Genomic DNA, 20459 nt, shown 5'->3' on the forward strand with positions numbered 1-20459 from the left:
AAGTAAGGGCTGCGCCTGCTCCGTCCGTGTGTTTGCTGGAGTTTGGTCGTGTCCATGTACCTGGTTTTAGCCATTCCAGTGGATGTGTGGTAGCAGCTCATTGTCGTTTGTATTTCACTGATGACCTATGATGCGGAGCGTCTTTTCATACACTTACGTCATTTGTAGCTCTTCTTTGGTGAGGTGTCTGCTAAGGTCTCTGACCAATTTTTTTTTTTTTAATAGCATTGTTATTTTTTAGTTTTAAATGTTCTTTATCTATTTTGGCTAACAGTCCCTTATCAGATGTGTCTTCTGACATTTTTCTCCCAGTTCATGGCTTGTTTTCTAATATCTTTTATTATCCTTTGCAGAGCAGAAGATTCTAGTTTTAATGAAGTCCAGCTTGCTGGTGATTTCTTTCATGGATCATGCCTGAGGCCAGGACTTCAATTCTTTGAGGTAAGAGAGTCTAAACTTTTCTAGAAAAATTTATCTGAGAGGATGTGAGCCTGAAATCCTAGAAGTCATCTTGTAACGCTGTAAGATTAAAAAATGAAGGCAAAAAATGCTGGGCAGAAGAATCAGGAATAAAGACAGACTGAGCACCTGAGTCCATCTATACTGAAGTAAAATAGCTTTGGCCTTTCAAATTTTGTGATCAAATATAACCCCATTTTGTTTCAAACTTTGGGGATCCAAATTTTTGGATGAGGAAATCCTATTCATTGTCCTAATGCTCTATTTTATTACATTAGATGACCACATGTGTTCACATCTCTCCTCTTTCTTTGGAGAAATGAATTACCATGTACCACTACTCCCTTAAAAAGTGCTCTGTGTAATTCTAGCCCAGACACCAGCTACGTGGTTGTAATTCAGAGACTGGCCCCAAGGGAATGATGTTCTGTGGGGCAGAGTACAAGAAAAGTAATTCAGGTGTGTTCACGCTAAAGTTCTTGAGAAAGAACTGAAAGTCAAAAGTTGGAAACTAAATTCAAATAATAACTTCATAAAAAGGAGACAAACAGGAACATTTTATAAAATCACTCAAGATTTCTCCTAAATAGTTGATTAATGTCATTTTCTTCCTCCTTCTGGCATGGAAATGGGCCATGACACCTTTATTAGTCAAGATTGGAAATCACTTACAAAATCTGTATATGTATATTAAATAAATATGTATATTAAATAAAATATGTATATTAATGATATATATTTAAATATGCGTGTCATATTTATATAACTGTAGGAGACGATTGTAGAAATACGTATGGAACAGAGTATGCATTGTAAGGCATAGTAATTAATTTGTTTAACAAATAAGAAGTCCTAGTATATGAATGCTCATTTGTAAATGAAAGAAGATTATTAGCAAATTCCAATACGGGAGGCAAAAGTCAACTGAAGCTTTTGGAACAATGTTATTCTTTGTCTTAGGTCTCAGTCTTTGTAATAACTGAAGAACACTAAACTTTTTTGAAATATAAAAAAACTTCGTAACAGTTACACTTCATTATTCAAGATAATATTTTATTTCTTGTAATGTAAAAACTAAAATCATTTGAGCAGTTTTCAGCATATTTGTTAATTTTGAACACAATAAACAAAGTTGGTAAATATATATAAATGCTGTATAATGTAATTCTATATAAAATTCACAGTTAGATGTATTTGATTATGTAAAACAAAGTAAGACAGTACTACCAGAGAGCTTCTTATCTAAAAATACAGCAAAAATAATATTCTTGTGAATTAAACATTGCAAACTGTCTCAGTGTGAGTCTGTCTTGATTACGTAATGAACCCATGGATGGTTTTTGGAGAAAATGTCCAACTCACTACTGTGTTATTTATACATTGTTGGTGGCAACTAATCACTTGACCTAAGGAGACGTTACCCTTTATTTAAGGGTGTTGCTATCCATGTATAAATGACAAGAAAGCATATTGCACAGGGATTTTGGTTTCCCAAAGTCTCAAATTCCACAGCAAACATTCAGTTTAAGATTATTACTTATGTATATATTGTGTGTATGTATTCTATTTGAAATCAAGATATAAAGTTAAGTGAACAAGTTGACACTATTTTATAATGATATAATTTTTATGCCATAGGATGAAAATGATTTATGATTATATCTTAGGACTTCATATTCAGCCTCAAAAGTATGTGGATTTTATAGCGTACATGAGCTGGACCCTGAATTCATGTGGAAAGTTGAGAAAAGATCACATTTTTAGGTAGGAAATCAGCATGAATAAGTTGAGTAATTAAAGATGTAGTCAGTGAATAGTGTATACCCTTTTAACTAAATTGAAAGTTAAGAAAGAGAGCAGTAGTTAAATCCCAAAAATACATACCAAAATAAAATTGTGGGGAATGGGGTGGGGTTAAGTACCAACCAGTGAGTCCTTGATGGATTCTGAATGGTGGGGAAATATATTGAATTAATTCTTAGGAATTAAACCAGTACTGACGTGAAGAGTGCAATAGGGACCTGGAGCTGAAGGTTATGAAACAGGAAGCAATCGTGTTCAGAGACCGATGATATATATATATTTTTTCTTCATACATATATATATGAAGAAAAATAAGAAGTCAAAATTGGCTTCAAACTTTCAAGACTGAGGAACAGGCAAAATTAGAACCCTACTGCTAGAGGAAAGTCATAAAGCTAAACTAAGAGGATGAAATGGTTACTTGCTTCTCGATGGCAAGTTCCCATTTAAAGGCAAAGCTAGAGATGAGGCTACAGAGACCGGAATGTCCGGAAGGCTGTGGAGTCCGTCCGGCAACAGCTGAGCCGGGAAGGAAAGGTCTAGATCTGGAGAACAGAATGAACTCCAAGGAAAGGTTAGGTCACTGAGAAGGAATATCACATAGATTTTCTAGTAGAATCTTCCTCTTCGATGGAAATAACATGACTTTCTTTTCCCCCACCTTAAACATGACTTACTGGGTTGTACTACATGCAGATCCCAAGGATAAATAAGTAGGTTTCAGCGGGTTTAAATATTCTTACAATTCTGGGTAAGAGAAAACTTTGTTAAACAATGAATTTGGGACGTACATGAACAATTTCCTTTTGATTACCATTAAAAATTTCCCTTTCCACCAAGCTTCTTCTTACCACCATGACCATGATCTTAACACACAACTATTCAACCATTTTTACTAATATAATGGGTCATAAACCAACAAAAAATAGTTAAACAAAATCAGGCACATAATGGAGTTGATTCTTTTTGTTCTGATAATGGTTTGGCTCGAGATTGATCTGAGGCACGGGCTTATGAACAAGGAGAAGAGTAAGGTCCAGGGAGGAAGGCACATGACGGATTGTACCATGCCCAGCTCCCCTCAATGCGCGGTTGACCGATCGATCCTTGCAGAAGAAAGTGCTTGTCACCATTTTAGATGTGAAATCCAAAGGGGGGTTGATCTTTAATAGCTATATTTTTTAACCTGTGCATAGGCAATAAAGGAGATCATCATCTACATGATCAAAGCAAATAAATGACAACATATTTTCAAACAACTGATTACCAAATGTAAAAATGGACCGATTGGATGTGGTCAGTTATATGATAACTTGTGGTCAAAGGAAATAGAGAGGGATTGAGAGAGTAAGTAAATTCATAGTAGCCAGCCCTGAATATGCACTTCGATTACATGAAGAAGTTAATTCTGATACAAAGTATTAATAGTGGTTAATATGTACATAGAAAATTCATGGAAATATTCATTAAAAGGATTTTGGGAAAGAAAATATAGTGAAAAGTTTCATCCAGAATATTTAGAACCGATACAATAATGTAACAAAATTTACGTTTTTTTAACAAAAATTTTTTCATACACTATTTTCACTCTCTGCTTCTTTCTTTTTCTTTTGGTTTTAATTAATCCTCCTTTTGATATTCTTTGGATGAAACCTACATAAGGAAGAGAAACAAATTTATTGTGCAAAACAGAGTAATATAATAAAACATTTTATTTACATTTTTCTCAAATTATCTTTAAATATATAAAACCAAAAAAATTGGCTTAAAATCTTTAATTAGTCTTTATGCAGAACAAGCTATTTCTAAGGAAGTCATTTCACATATATAAAAATGAGCAAAATCGGATAAGCATGTTTCTGACTTTTATTTCTTATCTTCGGTCAGAAATTCATGCTCATTTTATTAAAGCAAACATGTGGCTGAATATGACTGGTGGACTTACGTGTGATTTTTTTACTTATATGTTAATACTCTATAAACCTGCATCATTTTAATATTCAGAAGAAAATCAGTAACTACATTTAAATGTTGTGCATTGTAAGACAGCTTAAAAACATTTTGGTAAAATTTAAAATGAAAGCTTAGTATGTAAATATTAAAGAATAGAATGTTTTGTTTCAAGTAGATTACTTTTTCTGTGAAAGACACATTATGAGGAATTGTAGTTAATATCTCCAGCAATATCATCTAAATGTCATTGAAAAGGGGACATATATTACCTAAATTACAATATTTTGCTTATTACAAGTAGAACTAATATCATAATATTTTTCTTATATTAAAATTTGTTCATAATTTCAATGCAATTATTATCTTAAACACTAGTGAATTAATGGGAAAAATGTCCTTTTTACCTTTCTTACAAGCCCTAAAACATGCTTTTTTAGAAGTGAAATTATTTTCATTCCCTCCACACCCACTGTACGTAAATGGGCGGCATTTCCCAATGACGGAATTGTAGTAGAATCGGCTCTCATTGGCGTGACACAATCCTCTGTCTGCTGGAGTCAGACACCAGGAAGGACCGTGAAATTCTAAGAACATCAAGAAAACATAGTAAATCGCATGGCAGGTAATCTGAAAGTTTCACATTGTTTATTGTTCCTCTATTTTCTTATAGTATATTCAAAACAGTAATCTGATTGATTGAATAAAAGTAGTACTCAGTGAAATTCATGTATTTCAACTCCAGGAAAATGCTTTAGTAATCTCCAAGTGTTCACCACAGTAGGACCTCTGGGAAATAAAGTAGATCTGTTTGTTAAAGTGAAGTGCTGTGGTAACGCTCTAGAGGGGAAAAAACTAGTTGCACATGATAGAAACCGCTACTCAAAAATTTATAAAAATTTGTTAACCGTGTTCCCTTTAGCAGATTATCAGTGTTTACACATCCTTTTGTTCGTGGATGTTCGACTTGGGGAGAAGCGTCGGATGAGCAGTCCACCCTCACTGAGGACACAGGCACTGGCGCTGAGGAGGCGCGGCTGCTGCCGCCCTGTGACTCCAGTTCTAGGTGGGGTAGTTAACCACGGTTTAAGGCACAGGAATTCAGGTGTTCGAGCTTCAGAGGAGGATCCCTGAAGACATGACTGATGTGGTGATCAAGTTCTCTTGTGACCTGAGGCATCAGTTCTTGATGAATTAGACGTTTTTGCAAAGGCAGGCGTATTGTTAAAGCCGGTGAGCTAGGACACGTGCGGGTTTAAACCAAGCATACAAACTGGTCTGTCGACAGGACAAACCACTTTAGAAACCAAGAAAGAAAATGCAACCAGGGTTATATGAGGATCGCTCGTTTTCTTAAGGCAAAGCAGAAAAGTAGGTTCAGTTCAATGGTAGTTTTTAGCTCTTTTGGGAATTCCTGTCAGTGAGGGGAAGCTGGTGCTCTAGCAACAGACTTACGAGGCTTGACATTAGTAAACCAACACTGCAGGCAAGTTGGTAGATGGAATCAAAATAATAAAACTTTAGGGGCTTTGCCAAATAGTGAGATGTGGGACAGCGGATGCAGACAAAGAGGGTATACTAAATATACAAAACTGGCAGAAAATAGATCTTTGAGGAATCCAGCCAATGAAGGCAAATAGGTTGGCCAGAAAGCTAAGTGGTTTGATGACAAGCGAACCCCTGATGAGACTACAAAAGAAAGAAAATGAAACACTTTGAGGGGAAAGATGCAGAAATTATTTGATCTGATCTGAATTAATGAAAAATAATCCTAATTAGAGGGGCACCTGGGTGGCTCAGTGGGTTAAGCCTCTGCCTTCGGCTCAGGTCATGATCTCAGGGTGCTGGGATCGAGCCCCGCATCGGGCTCTCTGCTCAGCAGGGACCCTGATTCCTCCTCTCTCTCTCTCTGCCTGCCTCTCTGCCTACCTGTGATCTGTCAAATAAATAAATAAAATCTTTAAAAAAAAAAGAAAAGAATTCTAATTAGACATAAAAAATACAAGCATCTACATTTCCTCCTGCCTTCTTGATAATGTAAATGAAGATGAGAGTGTCTTGATATAATGGCTCATATACTAGAGAAATCCTGGAAAACAAGAGTCAGAATACTACAGAAAATATATAAGACATTTTAGGAAGATGAAAATTCTGTGTCAAAATTGAAGAACTGTAGTCACCTAAAGAATACTGTATTATTTAGGTCCTTGATTAGGTCTATGAACACTGATTTTTAAAGGAAGACCTTCAGATCTGAAAAACTAAGTCATGCAGCCTAAGTCATCTTTTATGTCCTCCTATGTGGGGGCTATAGTGCATGATTACTGCCAGCATAAATCAAAATTAAAATGTTACTTGGTGAGAATGTACACTTAACTTTCTAGAAACGGTTGAAGTCTCCTGCCTCCACTATGGCTTATGCAAGAGGAATTTTCTAACAGGACAGTAGAGAAACACTGTTATTGAGCCTACTATTGTGCGACTTTTCCAGCTCTTTATGCTCTGGATTCTCAGTAACCCAGAACCTAGAACATGGGGTGGCTCTCTCCTGCTCCCACTTCTATCTCCATGAGCTTCCCAGGTCATCACCTGTGTTCAGAAACAAAAGAAATATTCCTCAAGCAATTAGCCTAATTTGAGAAACAGAGAAAATTGCTATTTTTTTTTTCATTTTCAGCAAGCACCCACAGATGCTTCACAGCTGATGTAGAAATACGACAGTATGACTTATTCCTTAGTTTCACTTCTGCATGTTGAAAACAGGACTGAGTAGTCCACAGTAATTGAAGATAATAAATATAGACATTTCTGTAACTGTTACACTTCTTTACAGACGCTGATTATTATGTGTTAACAGCAATGTTCTACCTAAAGTTCTTATTCCAGGACAGAGAGAAGTTTCTGATAACATGAAGTAAATCCATCCTTCTGTTCCCGTGATCTGCAGCACACTTAGCCCCATAACAAAATCAAGGCTATTTCAAAGTAAGAACAAGCTTGATTGGTACATCTGGGGCTCCAGACCTAGACTGAAGTTAGCAATGGAGGCGGCTCTGGAACCGTGGGGCATATACTACGGGTTTGGTGGGGAGAGGTACCCTAGCTTCTGTCTTCCTTTGGACACTGAGTCTTCCAACAATGTCTGCCACTCACCAAATCTACTCAGAAGCCATGGGAAAGAGCACGATGTACGTATGAGACAGGGCAAGAAGGCGGCAGTGAGATTAGTTTGAAGGCAAACAGGCAGTTGGCCCACACGGATGCCATTGGAGTCTCTCGGTTGTTCACTTGTTTCACTTTTTTTGCCTTGATTTTAATCACTGTCTACACAGATTATCAAATATAACTCAGTGTTAACTCAGATAATTATTATGATTTGTAGCCCTAAAAATACAAGTATTTTGATAGTGGGTTAAAATTTGAAATTAATTAGTAAGAATGTTGTATTACAGTTGACTTTTAAAAGTTTTTAATACAATTCTCATAAAATCATTTGAACTCCAAGTAGTTAAGACTATCATTGGATTGGTGCCCCTGGCGGCTCCGTCAGTTAAGCATTCGACTCTGGATTTCAGCTCAGGTCATGATCTCAGGGTTGTGAGATCGAGCCCCACGTTGGGCTCTACACTGGGCAGGAGCCTCTTGGGATTCTCTCTCTTCCTCTCCCTCGACCCTTCCCCTCCCCCTCCCTCTCCCTCTCCCTCTCTTAAAAAAAAAAAAAAAGAAGACTATCATCAGATTCCTCTGGCATAGACAACAACCTATGACTAAAATAATGAAGCAGACGGCTTCTCAAGGACGTTGTAGTTCTAACGATTTTTTGAGTCCTTGATTATCATCTCCAAAGGTGAGGAAACAGGCGTTCTGGCCCCCGTGGGGAGGTAAGCTTGGTTGTTTTCAAGTACCACATACTCTAGAGAAACATAAGCACTCACCTATTCAAAATCCAGACAAGGATATCTATAATGAAAGAAAATATAAAGGTTTTGAAGTAGTTACACAATGTACTTTTTTTTTGGTCTAGATTATAATTATTCACAGGTATTTAAGATAGAATAAAAAGATACTAACCTGACTTCTGTTCATTTTCCAAAGGTAATTTAATAACCAAATGCATTCTGTCTTGATCTTGCCATTAATAACAACTTGGATGGCTTCCACTTAGAGGCTCTAGGACAGTTTTCAGAGTTCAGGCTCCACTACATGCTGCCAGGAACTGCCATGATCTAGTGTTTCTGCTAAACTGGAGGGCGCACTACAAAATCAGTCTTCTATTCACAGTGGTTTATGTAAATTTTCTCCAAAACTTATACTGAAACTTCAAATTTTGTAGTCACTCTGAGTCCTACCATGCTGTCTTCCTGTTCCCATTTTACATACCTAACATTTAGGCTTTTATTTTACCAACCAATTTAGGATCTATGAATCACCCCATGACTTGCTGAGAAATGTTTTGTCTTCTGAGATTGTTTTAAGGAATTGAATAACAAATCTTTCCTTTGAATAATATGTTCTTTTCCCCCATAATTTTCTAGTAAAGAAAAATATAAAGACTTTAACTTTCTAATTATAATTTATCATTGTAAGACACTGAATTAATGCAAAAGTATAACAAATATAAAACAAAAGTTCTCTCTAATTTGACCCTTGTCCCTTAACTGTTGTCAATGTTTTGGTAATATTTTCCTTCAAATTGCTTGCACAGGCAAACGGATACGAGCGTACCACTCTGTGTCGTCCTGTACTTACTAGTATTTTGTGACTGTTTCAGTATTTGCTCATATCCACCTTCTTGTTAATAAGTGCGGTGCTCGTCTCTTGAACTGAGTCCAGTGTGTCTAGTCAACCACGACTCATGTGGATTCTTGTTTTCAGCTCCTATTGATGGCTCGTGAGCATTCTTGTACACGGGTTCAGATATTTCTAAAGATCTTTCTAAAATCAGAATTGTGGGGTGGCTGGGTGTCTCAGTCCTGAAGCGTCTGCCTTCGGCTGAGGTCCTGACCCTGGGGTCCTGTAATCAAGCTCCACATCGGGCTCCCCACTCAGCAGGGAGCCTGCTTCTCCCTCTCCCTCTGCCTGCCGCTCCCCCTGCTCGTGCTCTCTCTCTGTGTCAAATAGATCAATACAGTCTTCTAAAAATAACTTTAAAAAAAAAATTGTGCAAAAGCCATACTCGATTGATAATTTTGTAGATGCTGCCAAATTTTCCACTAAAAGTTTATATAAATTTATACTTCCACGATGATGTTTAAAGGTGCCTGAACAACTGCTAAATAAAACGTGGGCAATGCCTTTAATTACATTCACTCTTCTCATACCCACAAAAGCAGATGATTCCTGGAGAGACGTTTTTATTACATAGGGACCTTAGCAGTGCTCAAGGTTGCAACTCCCCAGAACAGACACTACTACGCTGTTTATTCTATACTGTTAGGGATTCTCCAGAAGCTACCTTCAGTCTATATTTTATTTACTTCGTGATGTGGTAGGGAACAAAAACAGCAAAGAAATGCGAAAAGGAAATATGCTAGAATGTTGACTGATTTTGTTTGTGAAATGCAAATATGGCCAGTTGTCTTTTTCTTTTCTATTTTTTCAATTTGTCTATTATAGTATTAAAATTATAAAATAACACATGTTAGAAATAGGATTATATAAGCAAAATATTTTTAGATTCACCCCAGAGTCCTGGGGTCATAAGGAAAAGGCTGGAGATTGGGAATCTGCTGTGGTTAGAAATAGAGAGTATCCCTGTCACCTGTGAAGACACTACCTACAGAGAGTAATTCTGTACTGCGGGAAAAGCAGCACCTCTGTTCACTAACATGGGAAAGCTGGTGTGAAATGGGCAGAGACTGACGTTCCATATCGCAGGGAAAGCCAGGGGGGCATGGGAACAGGAGTACTGTGAACTTTTTTCCTTTCTGTCCCTGTGCACAGTAACCAGCTGAGATTGAAATGTAAGAAGCGGGCTTCTAGGACATTTGAAACTGAAAGGTCATGGGGGAATAGACTGGGAGACGCCTTGGCCCAACAGGAAGCTCCAAGGTTAAAAAGAAAGAGAAGCTGTGCTGGTGTCCACTGTGTTGGACTTCTGTGCCCGGATACTGCCTACTGTGTGGACAGAGCTCACAAAGTTATCTTTATCCAAGGGTTTTTCTAAATAAAGCCATTAAGCAAGCAATCCACGGTAAAATTACAAACTATGATGCTGCTATATGAGTATAATTTATCCTGAGATAATTGTCTTATAATCAGAAAAATTCTTCCTTAGACAGCTGCACAATTGAAGACCCTGTAAGACTTTAGTGAAGGTGAAAATTAACATTTACTTAGTCCCTTGAGCAGCTTCCAAGGAAGAATGAAATGTTAACAAGTGGAAGAGATAGAGAGGAACATGAGATCAGGAAAGGACAAAAGTCAGAATATTCCTAGTGTGGGGCACTTGGCAAAGCCCAGGCTATCTGGAGAGGGTGTAGTAGGGTGCCGGGCTGGGAGAGTAGATCCGGGCCAAATTCGGAAGGTTTCTGATTACTATAGACTTGGGTTTATGATATAGACATGAATGAACAACTTAAAGTATTGAAGGATGAAAAACACAGCTGTGCTCCTTCTTGATACGTGAAGCACGCTCCACCAGGCCTGTGGAGGCTGAGTCCTGCAGGAGACCTGGAGACCCCAGCCGAGGCAGGTGCCGCAGAAGTGTAGGAAACCAAGCGCTGCACGGCCTCTGGCAGGGAGGGAGCCGGAAAGACGACCGTTCGGGTGTTTTCAGACGGTCGGCTAAGAAGATGGAACACTTTAAGTATGTTATGAAATCAATTATAGTATGAAACGTAGTCACAGCAGTTTTATGATTTACAGTTTCATCATGGCTTTCTTTCATTGTAGCTTTCCCTAGAAAAATCCCTGAGAAGACAGAATTGTGAACTGTGCTCGTGCATTAGCCAGCATCTAAAAGAATAAATCCCAGATGTTGGATAAAGATGGAACACAGGTTTAGGAAAAGATGAAGTTCTAATTCTGACACCCTTCAATGGAAGTGCTGTACTACGCTCTGTGCCCCACACCGCCCGTGCAGCTCTCCGTCTTAGCACGGAGCGTAGGCACTGACGGCATCTTCGCACCTGGCCCTCACCCCACTTCGCAGGCGGGCCTGTAAGGAACAACACCAGCTTTCTTATTTTTTATTCAGACTCCCCGTTCCTGTGACGATCCCCATCCTAGAGAGTCACTCAGGATTTGTTGAACTGAACTGACATTAAGAAGTATAACAGATTTATGCCTCAGGTCATAGGATACGATTAGAAACACAGGTTTTCAAGGCCTCCGATCAGAGCATCCGGTCCAAAGACATGAAATGCGCATTGGTGTTTTATAATTACATCTGAATTTTAGAAGGGCTTAATTTTACTTCAGATAGTCAGAGTATTATGACTATTGAATGAAGATACTTCAGGTCAAGGTTACAGGCTTTAGTTACACGTAATAATTATCACTAATAAAATGTATAAAATAAAACCCCTGATTATTTCTTCCTGTTATAAATCTCCATTGACACTGGGTAATCATCATCAAAACCTTCAAATATTAATAGTTCTGAGTCCTTATTGCACGTTAAACATGGGGATAAGAATTTTATATTTGCCATAATCATCAGCAACTTTGTGAGCTATTACTCTCCATATATAACAAATGAGGAACTTGGCCAAGAGTTGTGTGATTCTTTCAAGTCCACAAAAAGACCTGGCGAGTAGGAGGAATTTAAACCCACATTTTTCCATCCATAAGCCAATGCTCTTAACCACCATAAGGTGTCCTCCGAAAACTACCTAGAAAATAAAAATAACAGAGCAAAGACAACTTAAAATTATCAGATAAAGAGAAAGCTGTCGTAACTTCCCTTTTATATCCAGTTTCCAAATTCTGTCTCCTTTGCAACTCAGGCTCAGAATGTCTTCTGTATTTCTTACCCTAAGTTACATGCATGAAGTCGGAGTTTATCAAGTTTGAACAGGAAAAAGATACCTCAACCAAATAAGTCATCAAATGAAGAAACTGGAAACAAGTCTTGGGTGTAGGAGTGCTGAGCCGAACAGTATTCAAAGAGCTCAGATATGAAAGGCAGGAATTACTGCGTTTGCACAGTAACCTGGACCGATTCCGGAAAGAGACCGAAGTCCCGGTGTTTGTGCGCTCTGTGAGCCCATGCGCACTGGCCAGTCGGCTCTCCTTTTAATAGCGGGAAGAAGTGACAGAAGACTAGAAACCACGTCCCGCTGTGTCTCAAGAAAAGATAGAGGTCGGATTTTCCTAATTGATATGTTTTATAAAAGTGCTTTTTAAACTTACTCCTGCACAGATTGGTCATTATTCAAATAAAAGTAGGGCAGTCAGAGAATTACAATACAGAGTAGCACAGGCTTTTCTAACCCGTTCCTCATTCCTAACCTGCTCTGGAGCAGTTAATACCAAATTCCTGTGGTAATAGGGCTGTGCCACACAGGTCCAGGGAACGAAAGAGCCCAGTGATAAACCCAAACGTATCTGGTCAGTTGGTCTACGACAAAGGAGGGAGGACATGCAATGGGGAAAGGCTGTCTTTGCAATAAATGGTTTGGGGCAACTGGTCAGCTCATGCAAAATAATAAAACTGGACCCTTTCTTCACCATATCTAAAACTCAAAATGGGTTAATCTCAATGTAAGACCTGGAACCATAAATTCCTGAAAGAAAAGAGGCTGTGAATTCTTGGGCATTGGTCTTAGCAATATGTAGGAGTCTGTCTCCTCAGGAAAAAGCAACAAAAGCAAAAATAAACAAGTGGGATCACGTCAAACTAAAAAGCTTCTGAACAGTGAACAAGACAACTAGCAAGACGGAGAGGCATCCTGTGGGATGGGAGATTCCATGTGCAAATGAGGCATCTGAAAAGTGGTGACTATCCAAAATGTGTAAAGCACTTGTACAGTTCAACACCCAATTAGCAATCCCATTAAAAAATGAGATAACCTGATAGACATTTTTCCTAAGAAGACCTACAGATGTCGAACAAATACATGAAAAGAGGCTCAACGTTACTAGTCCTCAGAGAAATGCAAATCACAGCCACAGTGATACCACCTTGTACCTGTCAGAATAGCGAGTATCGGGAGACAAGAAACAACAAGTGTTGGCAAGAATGTGACGGAAAAGGAACCCGCAAGTGCTCCCGATGGGAGTGTGTATTGATGCAGGCACTTCGGAAAAAATTATGAAGGCTCCTCAAAAAATTAAGAATAGAAATACCATATGATCCAATAATTCTGCTGCTGAGTAGTCAAAGAAAGCAAACACACTAATTTGAAGAAAAGATACGTGCGCCCTGCGTTCACGGCAGTGTTACTGAGGGCAGCGAGCTATGCAGCGGCACAGGCGTCCGTCGGTGGACAGACGGACAAGGGCGCGGTGTGCACACGCGCACACATACACCCCACAAAATATCGCTCAGCCACAAAAGGAATGAGCTGTTGCCATCGGTGAGGCCACGCTTGAACCTAGAGGGTACTATGCCAAATAAGTCTGAAAAGTCAAATTGCATTTGATTTCACTACATTGGAATCTAAAAAAAAACAAAACAAAACACAAATACAGAGAACAAACTTGTGGCTCTGGGAGGGCGCGGGGATGGAGGAGTCCACAAGTGTGGGCGCGCTCGAGCCGCAGAAGTCTCCGTCCTACGGTGGGTCGTGCGTGCACAGCACGGGGAGGATGAGGGGTACTGGAGTGACTCTGCGTGGGGGCAGGCGGTCGCTGTGACGAATATGTCAGGTCACTGTGAGCGAACAGTGCTGTAGGTCACCTTATCTCAATTAGAAAGTACCGTCCAGTTAGACTCGTTAATTCGTTAGTTTGCAGCTTGTGTTCATTTGCGAGTTTTGACCGACAGTTTATAATGGTCAGATGCTTAATGAGACACAGTATTTTACTCGCCCGTATATGATTAGTGTCATACAAAAGAATTTAATTCATCAATTAGAAGTCTGTTTTTTCCTTTTAAGGAAAGTTCAGGAACACTGCTCTGGAGGACTCCCATGACCCGGGCACGAGAGCATATCCTTGTTGAAAGCAGAGACGGCCCAGGAAGAAAAGGATTAGCCAAAGTGGCCAGTGGTCACCCAGGGTGACTGTGTCCGGCTGGCAGCAGTGCTGGCAGAGGGAAGGTGCTACGGGTTTGTTTCTCACCGGCTCTGCTGCCAGGAAGTAGACGGTCTTACGGGTCTTACGGGTCGTCTCCACAAGGGACCTATTTTAGAAAGCCAGCTTGCCAGTGCCCGTGTGAGGCACTGGTGTCGCCAAGCAGGGGTATTTCCACGAGGGAAGCACAGGAGAAAGAGGGTGCTTTGGGAGGACGTGAAGTGGGTTTTTGATGAAGGGGATTTTCAGAATTGTTGACAGGCTAGCAGCGAACTGCGGAGCTGGACGAAGGGGTATTTTCTTCGCAGACACTTCCGGTGGCTGTCACGTGTGAGCAAATCTTCAACCAGAGACACAACAGGTGACTGTTTTCTCGAAAATCTATAAAGTAACTGTTCAGCGACGGCTTTCATCTGACTTTCCTTCAGTCAGTTTCTGTAACGTCTCTTCCAAAAGGCCAATGATAACCAGAACTTTTTTAAAAGATACATGCGTATGTATATGCGTGTGTATCTACGTCTGTTTTATGTTTATGTTTTCTTTTCTCTCCATTTTTCCCACATGTATGTGGAATCTGGCCTGTAGGTTATACCTTGAGTACAGGCAGTTGCGAGAGCTCCTCAGGTACCCAAGTGGCTTGCAGAATGATGCACCATCATTTTCCCTTGACTTGGTGGCTGCGGAAGAAATACGGACTAGGTCCAATATTTAGGTGATTTTTTTTTCTGTCAGAGACCAGGTGGGAGACCGACTGGCCGGGTTTTTGAAGTCTATCACAAGACTTTTTTTTTTTTTTCGAAATCTATAGCTGATGTAGTCCCAAAGCAGCTATGACGAGTTGACGCAGAGAAGTAAAGAGACGATGAGAACCAGGAAAAGAAATCACTTTTTAAAAAAGATTTATTTTAGGGAGAGGAAGCCAGCATGGGGGAGGGGCAGGTGGAAAGGAGACAGTCTTAAGCAGAGCCCGCTGAGTGCAGAGCCTGATGCAGGGCTCGGTCTCAGGACTCTGAGGTCACGACCTGAGCCGAAATCGGGAGTCGGATGCTTAACCGACTGAGCACCCAGGTGCCCCGAATCACTTTTTTAATCAACGGGTCAGGTCCATTCAAAAAGCCCAGAATCACATGCAACTGATGAATCACAAAATTAACCCCTGAAATTAATAATATACTATATGTTAACTACATTGCCTTTAAATTTAAAAATCACAGAAAAATAAACAAACAATTCCTTTAAACAAAAAAAGAGCCCAGAATCAGTATGAACAGTTGAGAACATTAGCTTTTCTTTGATAGACATTTACCAATGACCTCTATTGAGAGGACTGTATTACTATGTTCATATAAATATTAAAACTTTATTAATGGCATGTTATCAAAGGCATCACATATACGATATAAAGCAGAAATATTAGAATGTGCACAAAACTCTGACTTCTCCTCAAACGGACATGGACGCATGGACACAGAAGGTGGGCAGAAGGACGTGCTTCCCACCACCGTCTGTTCTGTGACTGGGGGTCACAAGTCACAGATAAAAATCGTGAGCCTCCTGTCCTATGTGTAACGCTGACCTGAATACTAAGGAAGGAAGATCTGCAAAGCGTATAACACATGGTCTCTTCCCTCAAAGACTTGCAATGTAGCCAGTGAGGCGGGCTCAGACCACATCCAGTCATCGTGGCATGAGGGTTAGCACAGGAGGCCAGGAGAAAAGGAGGGAAGAAGGCTTCCTCGGGGGCAGAACGCAGCCTCCATGCGGAGGGCCGTGGCTTTCAGGAAGGAGAAGCCGAACAAAACATCAGGAGCCCTAAGGATGGATAACTCGGGTTTACTAATAACAGAGTGAATGAGTTCTACTTAATGACAGTGTCCGTTCAGAAGGGACAAAAATATTTTGTATTTAGTGAGACCAAAATCTGGGACAGTTAGAGGGGTAGCAGATAATGCAGAAAAATCTAAGACAAGGGAATGAGGCTAAATTACCACAGAAAGAGTCTATCTGTAAAGGTTTTAATTTATTTTTCTCTAATGGAAAAGCAATGTGAACTTGCTCAACTCAGATACTCTGACCCTAACATAACGGATGAGTACGAGTAGAACAGCGACATCAGGAACGCTGCATGACCCCTTGTTGTCTGTCTTTTCTGTCCCTCCGTGGACATAGGCATGTGTACGCACGTACTGTGCACATATACATACACGTGCATGTGTCTATATGCAAACCTATAGGAAATGTCACATTGAACACGTGTGATATATGAGTACGTATTAATATATATGGTATATCTGATCTCCCTGGTACCTGTCTGAGGTTGATGACATCTGGGTTGCCTGAGCCAGTATTGGTCCAAGCTCAGGTGTGGTTTTTTTTTTTTTTTTTTGGTAGATCATATCCCAACACATATGTGATTTTTTGAAAATAGAAATACTTTAAAAATAAATCTATTTTATCTATCCACCAAAATGACAGACCTAGTTTTCTGTCAATATATATATTTATTCCAAATAGATCTTTTTTTTTTTTTGGCATTCCCTTTCATTTTCATCAGTGTCCGTATTTGATGACATCAGATGGAGACCATCGAAACCCACAAGACTGACATTCTGAACAAAACAGGTAGACTGAAAACGGAGAAGACAGGAGTGAACATTTCATTAGAAAAACGACAGAAGGACGGACTAGAAGGAGAGGGTGATCAGAGGAGACAAGTGCTCAAACTGAAACAGCCAGAAATGGGGGCAGAACTCTGAAAGTTTGGAAAGCTGCAAGTTTTCAGAAGACAAAGAAAAGCCACACGAAGTTCTTTTGGCTTCAAAGCCCCGTCATACTTCTGTATGACAATAATCTTCACTTGTTTCCACTAAACGTATCTGAACTGTGTAAGTTTCCATCTCTGTATGAATTTAGGCCTATTGTCCTTTCTCTCCTGAAGGTTAATTGTAGTTTTGTGACCATATGTGTACCGATCCGCTTAGCTGAGGAAGTAGAGATCTTACGAGTCTCTGAAATACCAACTTCTGTCAAGAGGAACTTAGAGACCGTGGCTTTGCAGGTGAGAAACAAAGGCCAAGGACGTTGCGGGTGTTGCTCTGGGTCCCCAGGTAATAGCAGGAGGGACGCTTACGTGGCGCGGAGTGGGTACCGCTCTGTGCTTCGTGTACCTTGTATACGGACTGATTTCGCCTCACAGCAAAACTTAGAGAGAGAGAACTGCATTACTGCCATCCTCACTGGAGAGTGGGAAACTCAGGTTCGGAGAGGCTAAGACGTAACTCCAGGCTGCACAGCAGCAAGTCGAAGAACAGGGATTCGAGCCCAACTCTTCAGGCTCAGAGTCTTCGACCTACTGGACTATCGTGCGAGTCCCAAAGGAAGAGTCAAGAAAACTAACTGCGGTAGTTTTTCGTTCTGAAGATGAAGTACAGACGTACACATGTTTAGAGGGGGGCTTTACACGGGTTTCTCTCACACACATGGTGAGAACAAGCATTTCTTTTACCTACGTTGATATACTCATTAGTTCAGCCCATCCAAACTCAAATACTTGCACATAAGGATGAGTTTACAAAAGATGTTATAAAAATCTCCTTAAGGAACAGCGAGACTCAATCTTTGAGATCCCCTATATAGCCTACCAATAACGAAATCTGGAAATAAAAGGAGAAAATTAAAGCTCAGTTGGGCTTGACATTCCAATATCTCCAGTCATGGAGGCTCACTGGGAAAAACATTCTCAAGCTTACATGCAATTTCCTGGTAGTTAAGGATAAACAGCAAACAAAACTTCTAAAAGGTTTTCCTACTTTCATCTGAAGAGAAACATTAAAATTATGTTTACAAATGTTCTCCTTCATAACGATAGCACAGTCTAGCTAAGTTTTTGGAATATTCAAATACTCTGCCTAAGGATTGCTATTTAATGGAAAGAATTTTAAATGAATGCCATCCTATTTTTGTTGTGGGGTATGTTATTATTCCTACACATGGAATCACAATTAAAACAACTTACGTCTTTTCAAAAGAAAGTAATACGGAGAACCTTATATGTTTGCCAAAACCTTGAACAACAAGGTTTTACAGAAACATAGAAACATATTTCTTAAATTAAAATATGCTAATATAATCGCAAGCACTGACAGATGTAATTATTTTTGAGCTGGAATATCAACAGTGTCTTCATAGACCTCAGCAAAAGCCTTTGGTGGAGTAGGAAAGGGCTAGTCTGCGTACAGGCAAAGTGGGGGCACACCTTCCCTCTGACCTTGGATGAGGTGGAGGAGGGCTCTTCTGGGTCTTGGTGACGAGCGACAGCTGCATTTCCACCTTCCCCACCTTGGACGGGAGGGACACGGGATTGAGTGGATCTTAGGAAGCCTGAGGGCACAGCTGCATTGTCCCCTTTCCCGTTAGCCTCAAACTGCTTCTAGTCGCTATTGCAATATTGTTTCACGCTTTAGCTCAGGAATGTTACAAAACAAAAGAATGAGAAATGAATACTCTAGAAAAGGAAGAAAAGGAGTCAGATTGGCTAGAGGAATTGAATAGAGGAATTGAAGCCTTGAGGCAATTACATATAATAGAAAATGAAATAATTCTCTAGACAAAGAAAGGAGGAAGGTTTTCTCCTTTTTTTAATGCACTAATTTTAAATGCACTTACTATGAAAGAATTAAATGTCTGTTGTTTTAAATAAAAATCCTCTTAATCTTATTTTCTTTCAAATTCATGTTGTGAATTTTTACTGTTTCCTTAGTAATTTTCTGTTATAACCATTAATTTGGGGTTTTTTTTATACTTTTCATTGCACAACTACATAAAAACCTAGAATATTTATCAGACAGTATTTAAAACTCATTTATCGTCTCACACTTATTTTGTCTCCTCCTTTCTATTTCAGCCATGTGCATGCCAAAATCATGATTTTCATACTTGATAAAACTTTAAGGCAAAACTTTCTCATAACTTATTCCATCTCATAACTGATTCATTATGATAAATCAATACAGACCTCTATTTGAATTAGTGAAGCATTCCAAACAAAAAATATTGAAACATATTGAAAACTGATTTCATGCATGATTTTATTAGTAGACATATCGTATCACATGTCTCTTTAAATGCATTAAGTTTGTTACTCTAAACTTTCCCATCTTTCACACAGTAAGATTTAGCGCGCTTTTCAACATGGCACACTTAGCCGGATAAAAAAAATGTCACTGAAAGACACAGGGCTGGAAGGACACAAAGAAACAATGCAATGAAATCACTTAATTTCACAGATAATAAATCAGAACTACCAAGATATTTACTACTATCATTATTACAAACAAAGTAGCGTTTGAAAACGAGACGTAACTCATCAGGCATCGGACTCGCTGCCCTGGTTACAGACTCTCATCTGAGGCCCCAAAGGCCTTTGAACACACAGTTTTCAAACTCCCTCTGAAGTTCTGTAGGGCCCTTAGGACACCTCACAGGCTGCTGGACACGGCTTGAATGCCTGCAATTTCGGGAATTTAATTCCTATGGAACCCACTGATTTCTCACATTAAAAAAAAATCACTTTACCAAAGAAACCTTATACTCCAGATTTCACAAACTAATCCTGCTTCTGAGGCTGACTTGAGGCAGTAAGGAAGGGCAGGGACGTGGGCAGGAGGGTCTGCGCCACAGAGACAGGGCGAGGATGGACACCTGACAGGGACAGGGCGAGGATGGACACCTGACAGGGACAGGGCGAGGATGGACACCTGACAGGGACAGAGCGAGGATGGACACCTGACAGGGACAGGGCGAGGATGGACACCTGATGTTCCCTTGCAGGGCAGCGCCATGCGCGGAGAACAGGTGCGAGTTCCCTCTCGGCCTCTCCCACTCACACCGCCCGGTTCTCCTGCACACACCCTTCCAGTTCTCCCTGGGACCTCTCAGGGCTGCCATTCAGGGCAGAAGCAAAGCCCACAGACGTGACCGGGTCCCTGAGGCACAGAGCGTGGCATTTACATCTCTCCCTCGGGACAGGGACGGGGCCGGGGATGGGGACAGGGACAGGGGCAGGGACA

General features: G+C 40.0%; 1 protein-coding gene across 9 annotated transcripts in view; it reads right to left on the reverse strand.

Moving 5' to 3' along the window:
* Nucleotides 1-1510: 1510 nt before the first annotated feature.
* TFPI (tissue factor pathway inhibitor) overlaps nucleotides 1511-20459 on the reverse strand; it is an 89050-nt gene continuing 70101 nt past the window's right edge. For 4 of the 9 annotated variants that reach the window (XM_032354109.1, XM_032354113.1, XM_032354108.1 and 1 more), the window contains 2 exons: nucleotides 4620-4799; nucleotides 1511-3915 (listed from right to left, as the gene is read on the reverse strand). In XM_032354109.1, coding sequence (XP_032210000.1) covers nucleotides 3809-3915; nucleotides 4620-4799 — 287 coding nt within the window. In that variant the 3' untranslated portion in view covers nucleotides 1511-3808. Of the gene's footprint in view, nucleotides 3916-4619; nucleotides 4800-6684; nucleotides 6802-8147; nucleotides 8173-15399; nucleotides 16204-16759; nucleotides 19629-20459 lie in introns of those variants that run through there. The other 5 variants (XR_004288361.1, XM_032354112.1, XM_032354114.1 and 2 more) reach the window with 5 other exon arrangements.

This window comes from Mustela erminea, chromosome 8 (genome assembly GCF_009829155.1).
Source record: "Mustela erminea isolate mMusErm1 chromosome 8, mMusErm1.Pri, whole genome shotgun sequence".
NCBI lineage: Eukaryota > Metazoa > Chordata > Mammalia > Carnivora > Mustelidae > Mustela > Mustela erminea.